At 37.2% G+C, this 22,873-nt stretch overlaps 1 protein-coding gene across 25 annotated transcripts in view; it reads left to right on the top strand.

Moving 5' to 3' along the window:
• ERC2 (ELKS/RAB6-interacting/CAST family member 2) overlaps nt 1-22,873 on the top strand; it is a 951,823-nt gene that overhangs the window by 296,342 nt on the left and 632,608 nt on the right. For all 25 annotated transcript variants that reach the window (XR_004272356.1, XR_004272355.1, XM_032289536.1 and 22 more), the window contains one exon: nt 13,951-14,106. Coding sequence is in view for 23 of the 25 variants with exons in the window: in XM_032289536.1 (XP_032145427.1) it covers nt 13,951-14,106 (156 nt within the window). In the remaining 2 variants the exon portion in view is untranslated. The remainder of the gene's footprint in view (nt 1-13,950; nt 14,107-22,873) is intronic.

The raw sequence follows: 22,873 nt of genomic DNA, 5'->3' as shown, positions 1-22,873 counted from the left end.
TTCAACAACATCAAACAATTAACTCACCACAATCAAGTAGGCTTCATTCCTGGAATGCAAAGTTGGTTCAATATGTGCAAATCAGTAAATGTGATTCACCACATAAACAGAATTAAAAACAAAAACCATATGATCTCAATAGATGTGGAAAAAGCTTTCAATAAAGTCCAACATCCCTTTATGGTTAAAAACTCTCAAGAAGCTAGGCATTGAAGCAACATACCTCAAAATAATAAGAGCCATCTATGACAAACCCATGACCAACATCATATTGAATGGGCAAAAACTGGATGCATTCCTTTTGAGAAATGGTTGCTCACTCTTATTACTCTTATTCAACATATTACTGGAAGTGCTAGCCAGAGCAATCAGGCAAGACAAAGAAATAAAAGGCAACTAAACAGGAAAAGAAGAGGTCAAGCTATATCTCTTTACTCACAAAATGATTCTATACCTAGAAAACTCTAAAGACTGCCAAATGGCTTCGGGAACTGATAAACAACTTCAGTAAAGTTTGAAAATGCAAAATCAAGGTATAAAAATCAGTAACATTTCTATACACCAATAGTGTTCAAGCTGAAGGCATAATCATGAATACAATCTCATTTATAATAGACACACACACACACACAATACCTAGGAATCCATCTAGCCAAGGAGGTGTAAGATTTCTATGAGGAGAACTGCAAAACACTGCTCAAAGAAATCATAGATGACATAAATAAATGGAAAAAAAACATTCCATGTTCATAGATTGGATGAATCATCATTAAAATGGCCATACTGCCCAAAGCAATTTGCATATTCAATGCTATTCCTATCAAACTACCAATGTTATTTTTCTCAGAACTAGAAAAAACTTTTCTAAACTTTATATGGAACCAAAAAAGAGCCTGAATAGCTAAAGCCATTGTAGTAGGCTGTCCTCACATTGCTATAAAGAAATATCTGAAGCCGGGTAATCTATAAAGAAAAGAAGTTTAATTGGCCCATGGTTCTGCAGGCTGTACAGGCATGGCAACAACAACTGCTAAGCTTCTCATGAGGGCCTCAGGAAGCTTATAGTCATGGCAGAAGGCAAAGCAGGAGCAGGTATATCACATGGCAAGCTGGAGCAAGAACTGGGAGGAGGCCCCAGACTCTTTCCAACAACCAGATCTCGTGAGAGCTAACGGAGCAATAATAATTCACCTAGCATCAAGGGGATGGTGCTAAACCATTCATGAAGGATCCACTCCCATGATCCAATTACCACCCATAGGCCCCACCTCCAACATTGGGAATCCCATTTCAACACAAGATTTGGAGCAGACAAACATCCAAACCATATAAGCAATCCTAAACAAAAAGAACAAGTCTGGAGGCATCATATTACCCAATTTCAAACTGTACTGTAAAGCTACAATAACCAAAATAGCATAGTATTGGTATAAAAACACACAGTCACATAGATCAGTGGAACAAAATAGAGAACTCAGAAAAAAATCCACACGTCTATCACCATCTGATCTTTGAAAAATTGACAAAGATAAGTGATGGGGAACAACTCCCTATTTAATAAATGGTGCTGGGATAACTGGGTAGCCATATGCAGAAGAATGAAACTACACACTTACATTTCACCAAATATAAAACTTAAGATGGATTTAAGATTTAAATATAAGACCTCAAACTATAAGAATCCTAGAAGAAAATCTTGGAAACACCATGCTGGACATTGGCCTTGTGAACGAATTTATGACTAAGTCCTCAAAATCAATTGCAACAAAACCAAAAATTGACAAACGAGACCTAATTAATTAAAGATCTTCTGCATGGCTGAAGAAACTATTAGCAGAGGAAACAAGCAATCTACAGAATGGGAGAAAATATTTGCAAACTGCACATCCAGCAAAAGTATATCCAGAATCTATCAGGAACTTGAACATTGAACAAGCAGAAAAACAAATAACTCCATGAAAAATTAGGCAAAAGTCATGAACAGACACTTCTCAAAAGAAGACATGCAAGTGTCCAACAAACATATCATCAGAGAAAAGCAAATAAAAACCACAGTGAGAAAACCTCTTACACCAGTTAGAATGGCTATTATTAAAAAGTCAAAACACAACAGATGCTAGTGATGTTGTGGAGAAATGGAAATGCTTATATGCTGTTGGTGGGAATGCAAATTAGGTCAGCCTCTGTGGAAAGCAGTTTGGAGATTTCTCAAAGAACTTAAAAGATTACTGTTTGACCCAGCAATCCCATTACCCAAAGGAATATAAATTGTTCTCCCAAAAAGACACACACTCACCCGTTTATCACAACACTATTCACCATAGCAAAGACATGGAATCAACCTAGGTGCCCATTAATGGTGGACTAGATGAAGAAAGTGTAGTATGTATACACCATAGGATACTATACAGCCATAATGAAATTGTGTCCTTTGCAGCAACATGGATGCAGCTGGAGGCCATTATCCTAAGTGAACTAATACAGGAACAGAAAACCAAATACTGCATGTTCTCACTGATAAGTGGGAGTTAAACATTGAGTACTCATGGACATAAAGATGGCAACAATAGAAAGTGGTACTACTAGGGAGCAAGGAGCCAAGGGAACAAGGGTTGGAAAACTAACTGTTGGGTACTATGCTTAGTACGTGGGTGATTGGATCATTTGTACCACAAACCTCAGCATCATTCAGTATACCCAGGTAACAAACCTGTACATATACTCCCTGAATCTAAAATAAAAGTTGAAAAAAATAATAGAATAACCAACTATGAGATGTATTTTTAAGGTTAACAGCAGTTTAGAGGTTTAGTATTCTTAATGTATAAAGAGGTTATATTTATCAATGTGGAATAAAAGCTTGGGGGGAAATGTACTAAAATGTTGACATTTATTCTGGGAAAGAAGATTATAAAGATTTTTTTCCTCTTTTTTCCCCCTGTAATAGTCAATTCTCACATTGCTATAATGAAATACTGATGACTGGCTAATTTATAAATAAAAGAGGTTTAACTGGCTCATGGTTTTGCAGGCTGTAGAGGAAGCATGATGTTGGCATTTGCTTGCCTTCTGGGGAGGTCTCAGGAAACTTATAATTATGGAGGAAGTTGAAGAGGGAGCAGGCACAGTAAGATGGCCAGAGCAGGAGCATGAGGCAGGTGGATGGGGGTGCCACACACTTTTTAATGACCTGATCTCATGAGAATTCATTCACTATTGCGAGGATAGCATCAAGCGTATGGTGCTAAATCATTCATGAGAAACTGCCTCCATGATCCAGTCAGCTCCTACCAGGCCCCGCCTCCAACACTGGGGATTACAATTGAACATGAGATTTGGGTGGGGACACAGATCCAAACCATATCACTTCCCTAAATTTTCATGTTTTCAATAATGTGCATTTTTAAAATGTAGACGTGATCAGGATTTATTAAAACAACAAGTTGGTTAAAAGCCATCATAAGAAACTTTGAAAATGCAAGATTTTTAAAATTCTTGTTTTCTTTTGCTAAACTGAGAAGGTTCCAAAGGGGAGAGGATTAGGTTATTTATGGAAACAGAATTTTGCGTGCTGTCTGCTGCTTCTCTATGCTTCGGCTTTCCCATCTGGGTAATGGGTTCATGATACCAACCTGTACGAGTTGTGGTGGGGATTAAAGTGAATTAAGGCAGGGGAAAATCCTGGCACATAATAGATGCTCATGGACTCCTTTGCTTCTCCATCTCTTCCCTTTGAGTCTGGAAATTGAGGTTTATCTGTAAAAAAAGGTTGTGCATTTGAGCAAGGACCACCAGCGAGAAAGAACTAAATAAGCTTATTTTCAGCAGAGAGACTCATCTCTGAATACACACATAGTTTGCATGTTGGAAAGACTTTAATGGTGTCTTTGAAAGGAGAAAACAGTGAAGAAAAAATAGCAAGTTTAGGAGGTCTATGGCATAATAAATGACCTAGGAACTTAGCTTTCTGGCTATTGGGCATTTGGCAAGTCACTTGTCCCCACTGGCTCTCACTTTTCTTATCTGGCAAATGAAGGGATTGGACTAACTGTCCTACGTTTAAAATTCTGCCAAGTCTGAGTCTTGATATTTGGCAATTTGGACTCTCAAGGGGCCCTCCTGGGGAGTCTGAATTGACATGACATTCTTGCAAAGTTTAAATCTTAGTTTTGTTTGCTCCATCTTGGCCAGCCCTGCCCAGGCCGGAGCCCCTGCCCTCTCCCTTGTTGGTGCTCAGCTTCCCAGCCTATTGTTTACTTAGGGATTGCAATTTCCTTACTGGCGTGTGCCCCTGCCAGCAGGGTTGAGAAGTCAACCACAGGCCTCATGTGAACTTCCCTTTTCAGGTTTCAGTAATGACAGTATACCAACTGTCACATGCCTCATCCCTGAGGCATGGTCCAGTTTCCACATCCATCAGGCCACATTGGTGACTTGGGGTGGGCTGAATTCCACTGCTGCCTGTCCTTTTTTTTTTTTTTTCCCATGAAACAAACTGGTTGAATGTAGAATGATCTGTGGTATGTTTCAGAGATTCTAAGAGGAGACACCAAACCCAACCAGGAAGTGGGTTAAAAGGAACAAGAGCAAGTTCAGCTTGCTAGAAGGCTAACACAGAGAGCTTCTTCACCTAATCTTTTCCTAAAGAGCACTGAAAGAGAAGTGGAGGGATCAGCTGTCCATCTTTATAGGCTCCCTAAATGTGTTCACTGTGTTGTGAAGTAGTACTGCCTGAATTGCTGGCATTCTCAAGGTGGGCAGCTGGAATTCAAACCCTCTTTCCATTTGGATGTACATGAAAGATGACATGCAACCCATCGTTGAGGGGACAGCGCTGCGCACACAGAGGGACTGTCCTCTTATCTGGAAGCAGTTTCTGAAATTTTTTTCCTCCCTTTCCTCTCTTTCCAACCTCTTTACTCTTTTCTTTTGACCTTGTTCAGTGATCTTTAGAGGCTAAAAGTACTGTGGAAGAAAGAACCAGAACAGTATATGTTCTCTGAAGCTAGTCCCTTCTGAGATTGGCCTGTAGACAGCAAGGTCCCAATATGTGGCCTCCTCTCTCCTATTCAAGGCAGGCTTCTCTATTGAGGGAATGATTCCTGTTTACTCAGGGGAAAACCTTGGGCAAGCCATTTACTATCTGTAGGTCTTCTGACCTGTTAAATGGACGAAACAAATCCTTAATTCATAGGATTATGGGGAAGATTAAATGAAAATTTCCTAGCACAGTGCTTGTGTAAGTAATCAATGCATATCAGCTATTATTTTTTGCCCCCCAAGCTGAGGAGCTTACAAATAAATACAGATTTTTGTGTCCCCCAGTCCCCTAAAAGAGAATGTCCTTGCATGAAACTAAGTCATCAATAGTTTTTTTGCTCACTCTCTAGGTGATTTTAATGCAGTTAGTGTTCAGGTTGGCATTGGGGAAGCTTTGTTGTCGTGTGTGTCACAGGCACATAGAAATGACTTTTAATCAGCCAGTGCTCCCTTCCGTACACTGGGCATGTAGAAAACTCTTGACTTTAACTGAAGCAGTCTTCTTTGCAGGACCAATACTCAGTTGAGAGGCACAGGTACAACTACATTTGTTGCTAAAATATTGCAGCACTTCCACAGCTACCTCAAACCCTCAGAGTACCCTTCACCCAACTCCAGCCCTTACCTTGGGGTACTTCAGCAACTGAAGAGTTAATCCTGGGCCCTGCAGGGACTTCCCAGACCTGGTTCCAGTGCATCAGGAGGTGTCCTTCCTGGGGGGTTCTGGCTTTGTTCCATACTGGTTGTTGAGTGACTTGGCAATCACTCCTGACTCCATGGGATTAAAAACACTGGGGTTCAGTTTCTAATTATGGCAGTACAACTCCGATGAAACTGCCCTCATGTCACCAATGACATCTTAACTTTTTTCTTAGTCTTTAGGCTCTTCAAACATTTGACTCCTCTGCCTCCCTGAAACTATTCACTCTTATTTTCTAGGGCTTTTCCATAATTTCCATGATTTTTGGCCCTCTTTCTTTTGGTGATTCTTCTACCCTTTTCTCTATCCTTGATTCTCAACCATGTCTGAGAATTCTTTTACCACTAAGTGATGGTTTTGTTATCTCCACAGTTTTCAACTTCCATTTTGGATCTGGTTTTATTACTAACTGCCCAAAGCCTGTCTTATTGCCTTTTATTTATGAGTTTATGAATCCCTTTCAGAGTTTAGTGTATATTCCTAGCTTGATTCTGAAGACTGGTTATCATTCTGCAGCACCTTCCTTTCGTTTCCAACTCCTCTGTAGCTAAACGTGATCTATATTCTTAGAGCAATTCTGTCTTCTTACTCTTCCTTGATATGTACATACTCTGTATTCATTCTCTTTTTCTTTAAACTTACATTTATTAAATATTATATCCTGGGTACCATGCTGAGTGCTCTGGATTTTGTATGTGCTATTGCTTCTAGCTGGAAAGGATTTCATCTTCTCTGTGATAATATTGTTCTTATTCATCTTCAAACCCCATGTTAGGCTCCTGTGCTTTCTGGAGATTTCTTGACTCTGCTATGGCAGTCTTACCCATTCCTGACTTCTCTATTTATAGACTTACAGAATATTACATATTTTGGCATTATATATATATGTGTATATATATATATGTATATGTATATATGTATGTGTATATATGTATATGTATATGTACATATATTTGTGTGTGTGTGTGTGTGTGTGTGTGTGTGTGTGTATATAGTGGGTCTGTTGGGAAGATGCAGTTCCCAAAAGGAAAGGAAGCTGGGCAGACCAAAAAATTAATAGGTATGTGTGCTAGCTAGAAACAAGAGGGACAGTAACATTTATTGAGCGCTACTGTGTGTTAGCTGTTATTCTGGAAGACCTCCATGTATCCACTCATTTAACTCTTGTAGCAAACTGAGGTTATAGGATTAGCAACGTTAGGAACATGCTCAGAAAGTTTAACAGGATGAAATAAAAATGGAAGCTACTGTCTTCTACTTGTGTAAGTAACAACTGGGGAATTAGTTGTTACTTATTACATTGTTTTGGGACTTACTACATTGTTTTGGGCTTATGATAATAATGACAACTTTTCACTCTCTTGGGGTAGTCTCTATGATAGGTACTTTGTATGCATTATACCTTACTTGTAATTTTCTTAGCATGCCCATGAGCATGGTCTTTCACAGAGGCTGAGTATCCTTTCCCAAATTGTGAAAGCCTGAACTAGGATTTGCATCCAGGTTTGTGACTCTGTAAAGGTCAGATGTTTTACCTTCACTTGTGTCCTGTCTGGATTTCTTTAGATTTAGCTCTTTTTCTTAAAGCTGAGTCCATTAACAACAAGAACAAATTAATATATGAAGATCATAAGTTCAAAGATCACAGTGTCCAGCAAGAATCACTAGAGACGCATCTGCTCATGGGTCTTTAGTAATATGCACAGAGACAGGATGACAGGAAGGATGTATTCCAAGGGCATGGGTTTCATGAAGAATGAGTCAGAAGCAGGCAAATGAGACCAGGGGGAAAAAAACATCAAAGCACCCTAATTGCTTTTAATTTGATCTAGTTCACCCTTTTCTGTGCTAGTACATTTTGCCATAAAGAATTAGATATTATCTAATTCTTCTGTCATCTTCTAATCTAGGTCATCATCTTTTATAGTTTGATAAGGCCCAAGAAGACAAATTTTTTATTTTTTTGGTGTTTGTCCTTTTTCCTAATATGTCTTAGGCCTAAGTCAGCTTCTTTCTGGAGTGTCTAACTTGGGCTCATATAACCACGGTTATCCCACACAGTAAATCCTTCCAAAGACAGGGCCTTACTCAGATAGCCTGAGACCCAGGGCTGCTCAGTTGTGTTTGCAACTATGACTCGATGAGTTTTAAAAGTTAAGCCGTTAAGAGCCTCTGTGGTATCCAGTAATAATAGTTTCAAATTTTATTCTAAATAAAGTGTAATATAATTATGTAGAGATGTTTCCTGAACATTAGATCACATCTTTTAAAAACCAAATTGGCCCTAACTTTGTTGATCAGTGTCTGTAGACCAATATGTGATCACAGTGAATTCGATGCTCTGTAAAAACCACGTATATCTTCTTTCTTGGCCTGATATTAAAATGAAACCAGTAATTCTCACGGTATTTGAAAGGAAAGCACATTGTGACACTCAGCAATAACATAATTGTTACTTTTTGTGACTAAATGATATTGCTTCTTTTTGATGTTCCACCCACTCACCATTTCAATATTCACAGTTCTTGGAGAGGGACTGAAATCTGTTTCTTGCTGTTTAAGGGGAACATAATGTTTGACATGCACAAAAAAAGTAATAATGGCATCCTGACTGGCAAAGATACTCCAGAAAATTTACTCTCAGGGTTGCTGTACACTTAATGTCAAGTTGAATGGCTCTTGAAACTAGGTTCATGTTTTTCTAAATATATTTGGAAAATAAAGTGACCCTAGTCTCTTCTGCATTTGTCAGTCTTGTCCCTTGTGTCTTTTGGACATGTGCAGTCATTTAGAACACCCGAATCACCCTAGGATCTTGTGAAAATGTAGATTTGGATTCAGTAGTCCTGAGTTGGGGCCTGAGATCTTGCATGTCGAAAAAGCCCCCAGGTGATGTCAGTGCTGCTGACCTGGTCTGTGACCACACTTTGAGTAGCACAGATCCAGGCTGTACTTCATGTTAGAGAGAGAAGGATGCCCATGGATCTTGTTGAGATCTACTTGGTATCTTACACACCTGGCAAAGTAACTGGTTCCCAATAGACGCCCTATATATTTGTTGAATGAATGAATGAATGAGAGAGCTCATTGTCTAAGTTTACTGTCAATCTATAGCATACATGTTCTAGAGAAATCTAGAGATAGTTAAAAAAGAGAGAGAGAGAAGGAAGAAATAAACTTATGTCAATCTTTCCATTCCACTTTCATCTGCATTACAATAACTGCAGCCCTCATGAGCTAGTGCTAGTATTTGTGGCCGGCTTAAACATTAGCAGGTGGGCCCAGTGGGTAAATGGCTTCTGGGGTTCAATTCCAGTGTTTTATTTATTAGTTGCCCATCAAATACCTATTTTGGATTTTTTGGATGATAGATGTAAAATAGTCTTGGGTATGAATCTTTAGGTAGAAGCTATGATCTACAATTTATGCATAAAATTTTTGTAAGTATTATTTTATGAATGTGTAGAAATAAATGATTTAAAAGATACATTCAATTGAGATCTTTTTATCCTAACTGAAGCAAACATTTTTTAGATGTTTATTTTTTCCCTGAAAATTTTTTTTCCACATCCTTACAATCCATAAGCAAAATATAATAACAAAACGATTTAATGGTTGCCCTATATCAAGACTATTTAAAAGATATTACCTGACAGATGAGGTGTTAAGTTCCAGGAGGATGGGGGTCCACGTCTTCTTTCACTGATGTTGTGTGAAGTGCTGGGCTTAGAACAGGAGCTCAGTAAACCCTTTTTGAATGACAGAAACTGACAAGATGATCTAGATATTCAGCCTTCCTTACTTCATTTTAAATAAGGGGTGATTGTGACAAGCTTTCCCCTGAAGAATCCAAATTATTATTTTGACTCTTCAATTTAGTAATATCACCCAGAGCTTAATGTGATTATTATAGGCCTAAAGTTTTTTCAGGAATTGGCTTCTAGAGGTAGTAACACTGTGATAAAGTTAAATAGAATGTTTTGCTGCAGGGCTTCCCAGAGCCATTCATGCTAATGTGCGTTCAGATTTCCTAATAAGCATTTCTCAAAGGTACATGACCCTGCAACCCCCCTTTCATGGAGCATTTGGGTTCTGTGAACTTTGGAAAAAGCTACTCTATGTTATATTTCACTTTCCCTGCCTATAAGGAAGCCACAATGATCTGCTTCTAGAGCTTGTTTATTTGTGAAATATAATCAAGATGTGTGTTTGAAAATCACTCCATATATTGTTTAAAAATATCAGTCATAAATAACTTATAAAAAGGTTCAGATGAAGAAAACTTTGGTGATTAGGCAGTAAAATGTTGCTTTACCTTCTGAAACTCCACTTTTCAGGAAGTTATATGTTGATATGTCTTTAAGTTTTTTTTGTTTTTTTTTTTTTTTTTTTTCTCTGTTCTAGATTAGTGTGTTGAGTTTCTGAGCCATGTGCATTTCGTATCTCAACATCCATATATCACATTCAGCCATATCAGGACTTGATATGGATTTCCATAGTCCTCCTTATACATATAAGGTTTTAGTCATTTATCTTAATGTTAGAGATGTTTTAAAAAAGAAAATGACAATATTTCTTTCCTCTGAATTCTTTGGACTGAGGCAGTTGGAAAAAAAAGCGGTAGACATGGCAGCCATTTTGCTTGCTTTTAATTTTCCTGCTTATATTTCCTCAGTCCTTCTCTGGCTTGGCATTTTGAATATCTTCTTGGGCACAACCCCAAACCATCTGATATATCTGTATTTTTTGTATTGGTTCTTTGAATCCTAATGATATTTTCCTACCTACTTTTCTCGTGCTTATGATGTGAGGCATGAGTTCTGTTGCCCTTGAAATTGACTTTTTATATAAGAACAGGAGTATAGCTGGGCACAATGGCTTACACCTGTAATCCCAGCACTTTGGGAGGCTGAGGTGGGTGGATCACTTGAAGTCAGGAGTTTGAGACTAGCCTGGCCAACATGGTGAAACCCCGTCACTACTAAAAATACAAAAATTAGCTGGTTGTGGTGGCACAGACTGGTAATCCCAGCTACTTGGGAGGCTAAGGCATGAGATGACTTGAACCTGGAAGGTGGAGTCTGCAGTGAGCCAAGATTGCACCACTGCACTCCAGCTTGGGCAACAGAGCGAGAGAAGAAAGAAGTTTGTGAGGAAAAAGAAGGGTGTTGCTTAATTTGAGAAAACTAATAAAAGTAAAAAAGGTTTTCAAAATATGTTTCACCATTTGGTGAAATTTTAACTTAGATGTCAAGAAGCTTTGCTGTATTAAGAAACTTTCTATCTTAATCCAGTTCTGATCTTTCTTTAGCAGTATGTAATTCTTGTATCCAGTGAAAGTTCCTTCTAAGCCATTTATTTAGAAGTTGGCAGTTGAAGTCCTTGCTCACTAAAGCCTCAGGAGTTTACTGAGAGGAAAACTGAGCCTTGTGAGGAAGCAGAGTCATCTCTTCTTGCCTCCATGATTGGGAGTTGGAATTCTACCAAGTATTATGAAAAAATTAAGGTCTAAGATGTGAAGACTTCAAAGTGTGTTGTGCCACACACACATGCTACAAATATATTTACCTAGGTATATATGTATACATACATACATGTTAATATGGTCACTTAGATTTGAGTTTAGATACATACATGTTAATATGGTCACTTAGATTTAGGATTTCCTAGAAAATCCTAGGAAATTTTATATAGGAAGAGGTGGGATATTAGCCCTTACCTTCACACTTACTTTACAGTTCAGTTCTTATAAAGATTGTACTTAGCTATGTGTAAACTCTTAAATATTACACTCAGGTATTTGTAAATCTTATCAACAGCCAATTTGTATCTCAATAGAAGAAATCTATATCATACTGATTACAGTTTTAATTGAAATATCTTTTTGTATGTTTTAAGGTGAAAATATACTCTTAAGGCTTTCATAGGAATGAATACAAATGTTAATAGTAAGTATATCTGAGTGGTGGGATTATGAATAATCATAATTATCTATATAGCTTTTCAATTTTTGTATATTGAGTCTTTCTTGATTTTATAGCCTGAAGCATGTTGATTTGAAATGACTCTTATTTAATTGGAAACTCTCTTATCAACTTCTAGAAATTGTTTTTCTATAGCGCTTCCATTATTATCTTTCTTTTTATCTACAAAGTTCTCATAGAGACCCAAGTAAGTCTCTAAGTATCACTCCCTATATTTGTGAGCTTGGCTGTCTTAGCAAAGTACCATAGACTGGTTGGCTTCAGTAATGGAGATTTGTTTTTCTCACAGTTCTTGGGAGGCTAGAAGGCTGAGATTAGGGTGCCAGCATGATAAGGCTCTGGTGAGGACTCTCTTCCTGGCTTGTAGATAGCTGCATTCTTCCTATGTCATTTCTTGGTGGAGAGAGAATGAGCAGGCTCCCTGGTGTCTCTTCTTATAAGGGCTCTAATCCCATTACCAGGGCCCTACTCTCCTAGCCTCATCTAGTCCTAATTACCTACTAAAGGCCCCATCTCTAAATACGATCGCATTGAGGGTTAGAGTTTCAACATACACATTTTTGGGAAACACAACATTCAGTCCATAACACTTTTTAAAATTTAAACTGGTAGCATACAAGATTTCCAGAAATGGTATCTAAATAGAAAAATACTAGCCAAATATACATAAAAACGTTAATGATAGTTATTTCTAGACAGTAAGATTAGAGGAGGTTTTCTTCATTTTCTGTGAATTCAAAGTATATTGCTTTTACAACTGAAAAATAAAATAGGTATTATTTTTAAAGGAAAATGAAATACTATGGAATGTTCCATTTCCTAATAATCTTGGAATTTTGAAAATCTTTTTATTTCGTCTCTTGAAGTTTTTCTGAGAATTAATAAAAGTGTCTACAGAACTTAGAGTACTCACTTCTTGGCACATAATAGAGTTGCATAAATTTGCTTCTCCTCTTTTTCCTCCTTTTAACATGATGACAATGTTAATAACAATGGTAATTATTACATTTCCATAGGAGATATGCCGTTGGGCATATAATATAGGAAAATAAAGTAGACAATAGCCATAAAGTCAGGACAAACACATTTGTTGCAAAGTGTTTAAAAATGAGTAACTTATAAATAGAATAGCCTATTAATTGTCTTTACTTTTGGAATTCTGAGTCTTTTTGATTCTGAGAAAATGAATTGTTTTAAAAAATTGGTAGATTGTTCTGTGTTAGCATACAGTGACAAATTTAATATGAGCTCCTTAACTCTGTGCGATAAAATGGTGGGCAGATGTGACACTGAGAAAACCTGAAGTCAGTTTTTCATGTGTCATACTTTCATTCCAAAGACCAATTGAAGCCTAATACTGTTATGGAAAAATTTTTGCCATTTTTTTTGTTGTTTTGGTTCCCCTATGAGAGCTGTCTCTTCACTACTTTCTAATGCATTGTTTCTCATGCTCTATCTTGTGTATAGAGTCTGTCATTGGTAACTTTTCCCAATTAATTCCACATCTGAGTGTAATATTTCTAGTTGCTAGCTCCATAAATCAATAGGTTGAAATGCCCTGCAAGGTAGTCATGTGTTTTGTAACATAGGGACCTGACTGCTCGCCAAATGAATTATGACATTGTGATGTATTATTTCCAATCACTATAAATTTTCAATATTTAGTGTATCAGTCATACTAAGTCAAGATTCAGTTATTTAGTTTCACTTATGTCTGTATTTTAGATAAGAATCCTTTTTCCCATTAGTAGATTTGAATTTCTTTCTCTCTCAGAGTCAAATTCCAAGCATGCCTTACAAAAATCAGCCATAAAATATACACATAAACTATTTTTGTGTTTATAAGTGGATTCAAAAATGTACACTAGTAAACTGTATCCCAAATTAAAAGCTGTTTACTTACATGGTGTTCTGTTTTGTTTTTTAACACTTAGATTACTTTTATCACCGTTGCTTTGGTAATTTGATTCCCAGATATTGGACAAACATATTTAGGTAATTCTCTGTATTGTATTTACACATGATCTTGATTGGGAGCTTAAACCATCATCTCACAAATGATCCTCAACTGTGAACAAAGTAAATTGTCCTGAATTTGGGGCTGTATCTACACCATGGTTAGTGTTTAGCAGCACTACCAAAATTACTTTCTTAAATTCTGTTTTGATGATCTTAAAAATAATTTTTATTCTTTATTTTTATTTTTCTTTTCTTCTTTACCAACAGGACACAAAAATCGCTTCATTGGAGCGAAACATAAGGGATCTTGAGGATGAGATCCAGATGTTAAAAGCCAATGGTGTGCTGAACACTGAGGACCGTGAAGAAGAGATCAAACAAATTGAGGTTTACAAAAGTCACTCCAAGTTTATGAAGACCAAGGTACGGTCCAGGGTTATAAACTTTTATGTTCTTAATGTGACTAGAAAGTTACAGTCTACATACATACTTTTTTCAAATACTCATATAATATGCTTTATGTGATATTATTTAATATATGGACAAAAAAGGAGAATGCGTAAGATTTTTGTTTCAGACATATAGCTTCCAAAAAGCAGTCAGGGAAAGCCTTTGGTGGAATTTCTCCTTACTGAGAGGTTCAGGCTTTAATTAGGAATTCCTTTGGTGTTCCTCTTTCTTGGGAATTAACATATTTATAGTCCACTCTCTTCCAAATTTCCACCATCGTTATAAGTTTGCTATTTTTTTGAAGTTGCTATCGTTGCCAAATTTCTTGCTTCTCTTAGAAGGTGATTGTCTCAAAATATATTGTTACTATAAGCCAATTTAACTCATTTAAATGTTATTAGGTTGGGAGGCAGAGGTGGGCAGATCAGCTGAGGTCAGGAGTGTAAGACCAGCCTGGCTAACATGGTGAAATCCTGTCTCTACAAAAAATACAAAAATCAGCTGGGCATGGATCTCGGCTGCTTAGAAGACTGAGGCAGGAGAATCTCTTGAACTCGGGAGATGGAGGTTGCAGTGAGTCAAGATCATACCACTACACTCCAGCCTGGGCGACAGAGCAAGACTGTATTTTAAAAAGAAAAAAAAAGTTATTAAGCTCTTTTGGTTTTAGCATAGCATTTAAGACATAAATAGTTTTGAGTCCCAATGCTGCCATTTAGTTAAATCATTAAACTTCCCTAAGCCTCAGTTTCTTTATCCATGAAATAGGGCTAAGAAAAATACCTACATTATTGGGTTGGTCTGATGATTCCAAGAGATTTTCGTTTAAAGCCCTTAGTCCCTTGTCTGATCTCTAGAAAGTATCTGTTAAATGTCAGGCATTGTTCTTGATAATAGTATTAATATTATTATTGTTATCTATTGCTATGGAATCTTTATAAAATATTTTTGAGTAACTTGCTCCATTAGTTTATATTGTTATTGTCAGTTTTAAAGATTTTGGCTAGCATTTTTCAAAAATAAACTTGGGGCTTTAAATGGACCAAGCACCTGAGTATCTATTATTTTCACATATGCATAATTATTAAATTTATGAATAGCCCAAATAGGTCTTTTGAGACTGAAATACTTTTATCTCTTCCTCTGTTTAAATCATTTTCCTTCTGAAATTAATAACCATATCAATTAAAAAAATATTTTTTTCTTTTTTTTTCTACCACTTGCTCTTAAATATGCCTGTTCTCTTGTTCTAGGTTTTAATCTTGTTTGTTGCTTTATGAAGTGCAGCAGAGTTAGAGTAATGCAAACCTCTGTGAGAAAGCAGTGGGAGAGGAGAGAAAAATGTTTAAATGATTTTTATCGGTTGTGAAATATGTGCATACTCCTTGCTGAGTTTGCAAGTTATAGGGAGGAAATAATGATATCTATCTAGCATTTACTTAACCACGACTTGTGTGTGTGTGTGTGTGTGTGTGTGTGTGTGTGTGCGTGCTTGCATGCATGTATGTTTCCTTAAGGAAAAAACACAAAACTGCTTACTTCTGTCAAGTTTCCATCTCTCACTAGATGTTGAGATTGTGCTGAAAATGTGGATCAAGGTGTTGAGATATGAGGGGACTGTCCAGTGGATTTGAATGAAACCAGGGACTGCCTCAAAATGCAGAATGAGTTTCCCTGCTCAGTCCGTCCTTCTGGTTTGTTTCTTGCAGTTCCTCTTTCTCAGAGAGTTGAGCCAAGGTTCGGCAGTCACAGTACTAGGGTGACCTGCAGACAGTGCCCAAATCATTCTGGGAATGAAGACCAGAGGCACAGATACGAGTGAACTCAAGAAGTTTGGGGGAAATTATTGTTTTGGCTTAAACTTTTCCTTCTGACTCTGTTATTCCACAATGGGAGATTGTTCAAGCCACTTCTACAGCTGAAAATGTCATGAAATTTGTAAACTCTGCCCCTCATCATGGACTCTGTCCAGGTGAATAAAACATTTATATGATCTTCAGCAAGTCATGACCTTTATTAGCCCACATTTGTCTGAGAGACCATCAATCCTTGAGTTAGATTTAACTTTTAATGGCTAGTTATTTTTAATGGTTCCAAAAGTGGTCAGGTCAGAAGAATGTTTGAGGAAAGTAGTGGAGTGAGGTGGAAAGAGTGCAGACTGAAGACAAAATCAGACTCCAGCAAGTCTCCAGCCTCCCTTTGCCAGCTGCATAGGGAGTGACTTGAGGAGTGACCAAAGTCACTCGACCGCACTTTCTTCTATAAAATAGGGGCAATAGTACTAACCTCACAGGATGGTTCAGATGGACTAAATGAAGATTAAAATGAAATATTGTGGTTAAAGTATGTGGCTCAAAAAAGTAGCTTATAATTATAAATATTATTATTGAAGTACTATAACCAAATAGTAAGTGTTATGTTTAACTTGACTAATGGGAAAATAGATTTCTAAGAAATACAAATAAAAAGAATTCTTAGAATGTTATGCACCTACCCCTTTTACTGTTAAAAAATAGCTAAAATGTACTAGTGAGGGTCAGTTTTTAATATTTTCTCCATTGAAAGAATGTTCTTATTGGATTGAACTATAACATTTATTGCTAATGTTTCCTATTATTAATTACTTATTTTTCTTAATTCCTTTACTTGGTTTTTTTGTTTGTTTTGAGATGGGTCTCACTCTGTCACCCAGGCTGGAGTGCAGTGGTGCGATATTGGCTCATTGCAGCCTCCACCTCCCTGGTTCAAGCAATTCTCCCACCCCAGCTTCCTGAATAGCTGGGATTACAGGTGCACATGACCACACCAGCTAATTTTTGTATTTTTTTCGTACAGATTGGGTTTTATCATGTTGGTCAGGCTGGTCTTGTACTCCTGAGCTCAAGTGATCTGCCTGCCTCAGCCTCCCAAAGTGCTGCAATTACAGATGTGAGCCACCACACTCAGCCCAATTCTCCTACTTTGAGTGATGAGTGTGATTCCTCATTTAAGCCTGGGAATGCTGCTTGCATTACTTATTAAAATGAATAAATCATGTAGATTGGAGGGAAAGAAAGTATTTTAAATAGCCTTGTGGAAGGAGGTACACTTCCATGTTGATCCAGAGCAGGTAGTTGGAATTGGTAGGGCCTCTTGAAAGCTCTGTTGTTAAATTAAATAGCAATGAATGCCTGAATTGCTTTTACAAATGTGATATCATAGAAAAACCATGATATAATATTTTTGGAAAGGTGGAAGGTGGGTTGCAAAACTCAGCTTGTGTGAAGGCAGGAATACTAAACATAGTCAGCCAGGGTAGAAATCCTGTCATCTTGGAAGTCCTTTGGCACCTGAACATTGTCTCTGAGAACTGAGCCTCTGGGAGATCTCAGATGTGCAACTCTCCCATGTTGGAAACTCCAATTCCTACCCAACACTGAAGGGTTAGAGGAATCAAACTGTGAGAGCTGAATCTCAGAGGCCATGGAAAGCATGAATTACTTTTAGGAGCTCTATGAAGCCTCAGAGAATGGAACATACCAAATACATAATTGTTTTTCTGGTAGGGAAAGAATAATGGCATTTCCTTTCTATACAAGGCTTTGTTCCTAGTCTAACACATTTTTCATCTACTCATTCCAGTATTTCTATATTAGCTGCTCCCTCTGTTTCCAGTGTTTGCCAGAGACGCTGATCTGCTGTCTTAGATCTCCTCCTTTATTCTGAATTTGTAACACATTTTCTTATAAACCTCTGATAGATTACAAACCTCATAACCCAAACTGCATGATAGTAAGCATATCACTTTCTAGACATGAGAGCCATATCTGTAGTGAAAAAGAAGCTGTTTTCCTTGGCAGACTGTTTTTTTCAGGGTGTAGGTTGTGTCATAGATGGAAGTGGGGGAAGAATTTTCAGACGGGATGAAGTGTGCCTGATGTCCACATGGACTTCATATAAAGCATGTGATGTAATTCCGATTGGCTTTTCTTCTGGCCATCACAGAGACAGACCTTCCCTGGCCTCAGTTCTCATGTATGTTCGATTGCATCACTTTCCATTTTTATGGAATTTATGGCTGTAAAAGAAGCAAAAGGCATATTTTTATGGGAAAATATGATTTTTTTTGCCCTGCAACTATATTCCCCTTAGAAAAGCCTTTTTCTGTTATTGTCTGTATAAATATTTATTTAAAGTTTGCCTTATGGCAGCAATATCTGAAAGCTATTTAGAGTCACTGCCTATTTAATATTTATAGACTGAAATAGTTTTATCATTATCAATCTACTTTTATTGAATAAAGGAGGTATATGTAGAACCTGCCATGCCCTTCCTCCTGACTAAACCCCATTCTCTATATCCAGTTTATTTCCTTTACATTTCCCTCTCAATATCCCAACCCCCCCCCACTAGCTTTCTACTGTGGTATTTGTGGAAGTTAGCACAAATCAGTTTTTTAACTATAAACATCATCTTTGCTTAGGTGTGTAGAATTGAAAGTTTTTGAGGGTTAATTTCAGATGAATCAGTTTCATATGTGGAATCAACTATAAACTGTGCTGTCAACTACAACTGGATACGATTTGGGGCCATGCCCCCCACCCTGAAAAGAGTGCTGATCATGTTGATCTTAACAGATTTTAATGTCTTTTATCATTTTAAGTAATCCTAATTCTGATTTTTCCTCTTTTTATTTATACTGTATTCTTGTTACATCTCAGAGAGAACTTCTTATTTTTGTTCCACATAAAAATGACTACAGACTCATGATTCATTAAGTTATAAAGAAATAATGTGTTTCAGAAACTGCACATACCTGAGCAGTGCTCACTTTCTCACATATAACTGGGGCACTTTGATAAGCAGTCATGGTTTTTTCCCAGTGAATCTTTATGCATACTCAGAAGCCTTCTCAAGACCATTTTTTGTTTAGCCACACCAATCCTTTAGATCTGGCTAGCAAGATGAAGCTTGTTTGTTCCCTGATGTAGTCTGACTTCTTGCAAATGGAATTTCCATTCATATAAACCTTTTTACTAAGTTGTGCAACCTGAACCCTTCTGAACATGGGAGTCTCACTCCTGTTCCTGGTCACCTGATGTTGTCAGTAGCTTGTTATTGTTTATGTCAGTTTTCTTGCTGAAAACAACAAAAAATCCTGAATGAAATTTATTTTTTAAACATACGTTTTAAAATGTACATGAGCTCTTGAGTAAGAAAGAACCTCAAGGGTCAGAGCTAAGCCATAGCAGGGAGCTTGTATGATAAGTAGAGTATGGGTTATGTATTAGTCTGTTCTCATTCTGCTACTAAAGACACACCCAAGACTGGATAATTTATAAAGGAAGGAGGTTTAATGAATTCACAGTTCTACATGGCTGGGGAGGCCTCACAATCATGGCAGAAGGCAAATGAGAAGCAAAGTCCTATCTTACATGGCAGCAGGCAAGAGAGTGTATGCAGGGGAACTGCCCTTTATAAAACCATCAGATCTCATGAGACTTATCCACTATCATGAGAACATCATGGGAAAGACGTGTCCTGTCCCCGTGATTCAATTACCTCCTGCTGGGTCCCTCCCATGACACGTGGGAATTATGGGAGCTACAATTCAAGATGAGATTTGGATGGGGACACAACTAAACCATATCAGGTTATTTATTCTTGTTGGCAATTTTTAGATAGATGAACTTGAGCCCTGGTTTTCATAGCCACAAGGACATCAAAGAAAAAAGACAGAAGTCTGGGCCTACTCAAGATGAGGCATAGTAGGAACCTTACTACCACCACCAAATAAAGCTGGGATTCCAGACACCTATACTGCTACTGCAGAGGCAAACTAAGAATAACCTTACCATATTTCCCCCTCCTCACACTTAGGGGACTCCAGGGAAAATTTTCTGTTTTAAAGCTTTGAGTCAAGTAAAAGATGAAAAATTGTCCTCAGAATCCATAACCACAGCCGGCTCTTGCATGGATGTGCTGTGCAAGATGATCTAAAAACTTCAGATAGAGAATGTAGCTACATTCTTGGTTGATAGGGCCCCCAGCTATTGGCAGAGGCAAATTCTCTAAAGGACCACATAGGCCTTAAAGCATTTTTCCAGGTAAAGTTCCCGAAAAAACCCAGTACACAGTACAAAAAAAGAGAAAAATCACAAAACCTGAAAGAAAACAGGCCACATAAGTGATAGCCAGTAGAAAGAATAAAGAGCAGAATCAGAAAGCAAAGACTTCAAAAGTTCTAATTATAAGAAAAAGACTATGAAATATTAAGTGTGTTTAATATGTTCAAATAAATAAGAGATTAAAAATATGAATAAAGAGCAAGAGACTATAAGAAACCAAGCAAATTTAAAGAAAACCAAATTAAGCCTTATAGTCTGAAGGCTTATCCTAGGAGTGAAACAAGGCTGAAAATTAGTGTGATAAGCATCCAACTTAAAAAGTTAGGAAAAGAAAATAGAAAAATAGAATAAGCCCAAAGAAAGTAGAAGGAAAGAAATATTTAAAAATAGCAGACATGGATGAAACAGAAAGTAAAAGTGTAATTGCATAATCAATGTAGCCAGTTTGGCTCCTTGATACTTCACTTGACATGCCTCTACTGAGATTCATCAGGAAAAAGACTAGTTAAAGCTAAAATAAAACTTTTAAAAAGTAGAGGTTAATAATGTAGAATATTAGAATGAAAAGCAAGACATAATCATAGATACTATTTATATAAAGATAAGTGGGTTTTATAAAAATTTCCTGCAAATAAGTGTGAAAATTTAGATGAAACAAAAAATTCTTTGGGAGAAAAAAATATATCAACATTGAATCAACTAATTAGAAACTTGATTATTCCTGTAGCCATTAAAAGTGGATTAGTAAGTAATGTTCTTTGGAAAAGAAAATAGCAGCTCTGAATGGTTTTGCTGGTGATTTCTAATGCACATTAATGTAAAAAAATTTCAATTTCACAGAAACCATTTCTGAACACATTTAAAGAAGGAACACTTCCTACTTCATTTGGAAGGCTAAATTGGTATTAAAACCTGAAAAGAACAGTATAGGTTGGGAAAATTATAAACCAATCTCAGTTATACACATAAATTAAAAATCCTTACAAAATATTGGCAAACTGAATCCAGTAACGTATAAAAATATGTAATAGAACAATACCCAGTAATGGGATTGCAGGGTCAAATGGTATTTCTATTTCTAGGTCCTTGAGGAATTGCCACGCTGTCTTCTACAATGGTTGAACTAGTTTACACTCACACCAACACTGTAAAAGTATTCCTGTTTCTCCACATCCTCTCCAGCATCTGTTGTCTCCAGATTTTTTAATGATTGCCATTCTAACTGGCATGAGATGGTATCTCAATGTGGTTTTGATTTGCATTTCTCTAATGACCAGTGATGATGAGTGTTTTTTCATATGTTTGTTGGCCTCATATATGCCGTCTTTTGAAAAGTGTCTGTTCATATCCTTTGTCCACTTTTGGATATGCACATATACACCATAGAATACTACGCAGCCATACAAAACAATGAGTTCATGTCCTTTGTAGGGACATGGATGAATCTGGAAACCATCATTCTCAGCAGACTGACACAAGAATAGAAAATCAAACACCATATGTTCTCACTCATGGGCGGGTATTGAACAATGAGAACACGTGGACACAGGGAGGGGAGCATCACACATTGGGGTCTCTTGTGGGGGACTAGAGGAGGGACAGCAGGAGGTGGGAAGGATGGGAGGGATAACATGGTGAGAAATGCCAGGTATAGGTGATGAGGGCATGAAGTCAGCAAACCACCTTGCCATGTATGTACCTATGCAACAATCCTGCATATCTGTACATGGACCCTAAATCCTAAAGTAAAATTAAAAAAAAATTAATGACAGAATGGGTTTTTTCCAGGGGAGATTAAAGTTAAAAATTTCGTTAATGCAATTCATTACAGTAACGTATAAGGTTAAAAGATGGTGATAAATCATGAGATACAGAAAAGAAAATGTTTGGTAATGTTAAACATTCACTAATGATTAAAAAATACTTTTGGCATAGTTGTAATAATGCAAAGCCTAATAAAATGTCTATAAAAAAACCCAATGCAAACACAAAATTTAATGCTGAAGCATTGAAATTCTTCCCTTTAATACCTGAAACAAGAGAAAGGGGCCGACATGACCAACAGGCCTCTCTGTCTTTATGCATGGCCTGTCCATATGTCTGGTATGGTCTTCCTCACAGCGTGGTGGCCACAGCATTGTTGAGCTTCTAGAACGTGGTGGCTGGCTTCCAGTGGGTAGAAGCAGAACCTGCCAGTCCTCTTGTAGGCTAGGGCTACAACAGGTATACTGATTATTTTGCTGTTGGCAGAAGGAAGTAACAGTCTAGCCCAGGTTCAAGAAGTTAAACTTCAGTTCTAGTTGTGAGGAGCAACATTTGTGTACAAGTAGGAAGGAATTAGTAGATGATATCTCTGCAGGTAATCTACCTGCACAACGCATATCGAATTGGCAAAAATGTAAAAGACCAGTGACATAAGTTATTGGTAAAGAAGTGGAGTGATTGGCATACTTGCAAGGTGCTCGTGATCGTGTAAATTAATAGAACTGTTTTGGAAAACATTTTTGTTTTATCTAGTGTAATTGAAGATGAATATGTTATGTGGTTCAGCAATTTAAATCTTAGGCATTTGAGAATATTATTGCTATGTGAAACAGGTTATATGTATAAGAATATTCAGAATAGTACTGTTT

Source organism: Sapajus apella, unplaced genomic scaffold (assembly GCF_009761245.1).
Source record: "Sapajus apella isolate SASKATOON/1434 unplaced genomic scaffold, GSC_monkey_1.0 scaffold23, whole genome shotgun sequence".
NCBI classification, from domain to species: Eukaryota; Metazoa; Chordata; class Mammalia; order Primates; family Cebidae; genus Sapajus; species Sapajus apella.
The sequence above is the reverse complement of the archived record's forward strand: the minus strand, read 5'-3'. Positions and strand labels throughout refer to the sequence as shown.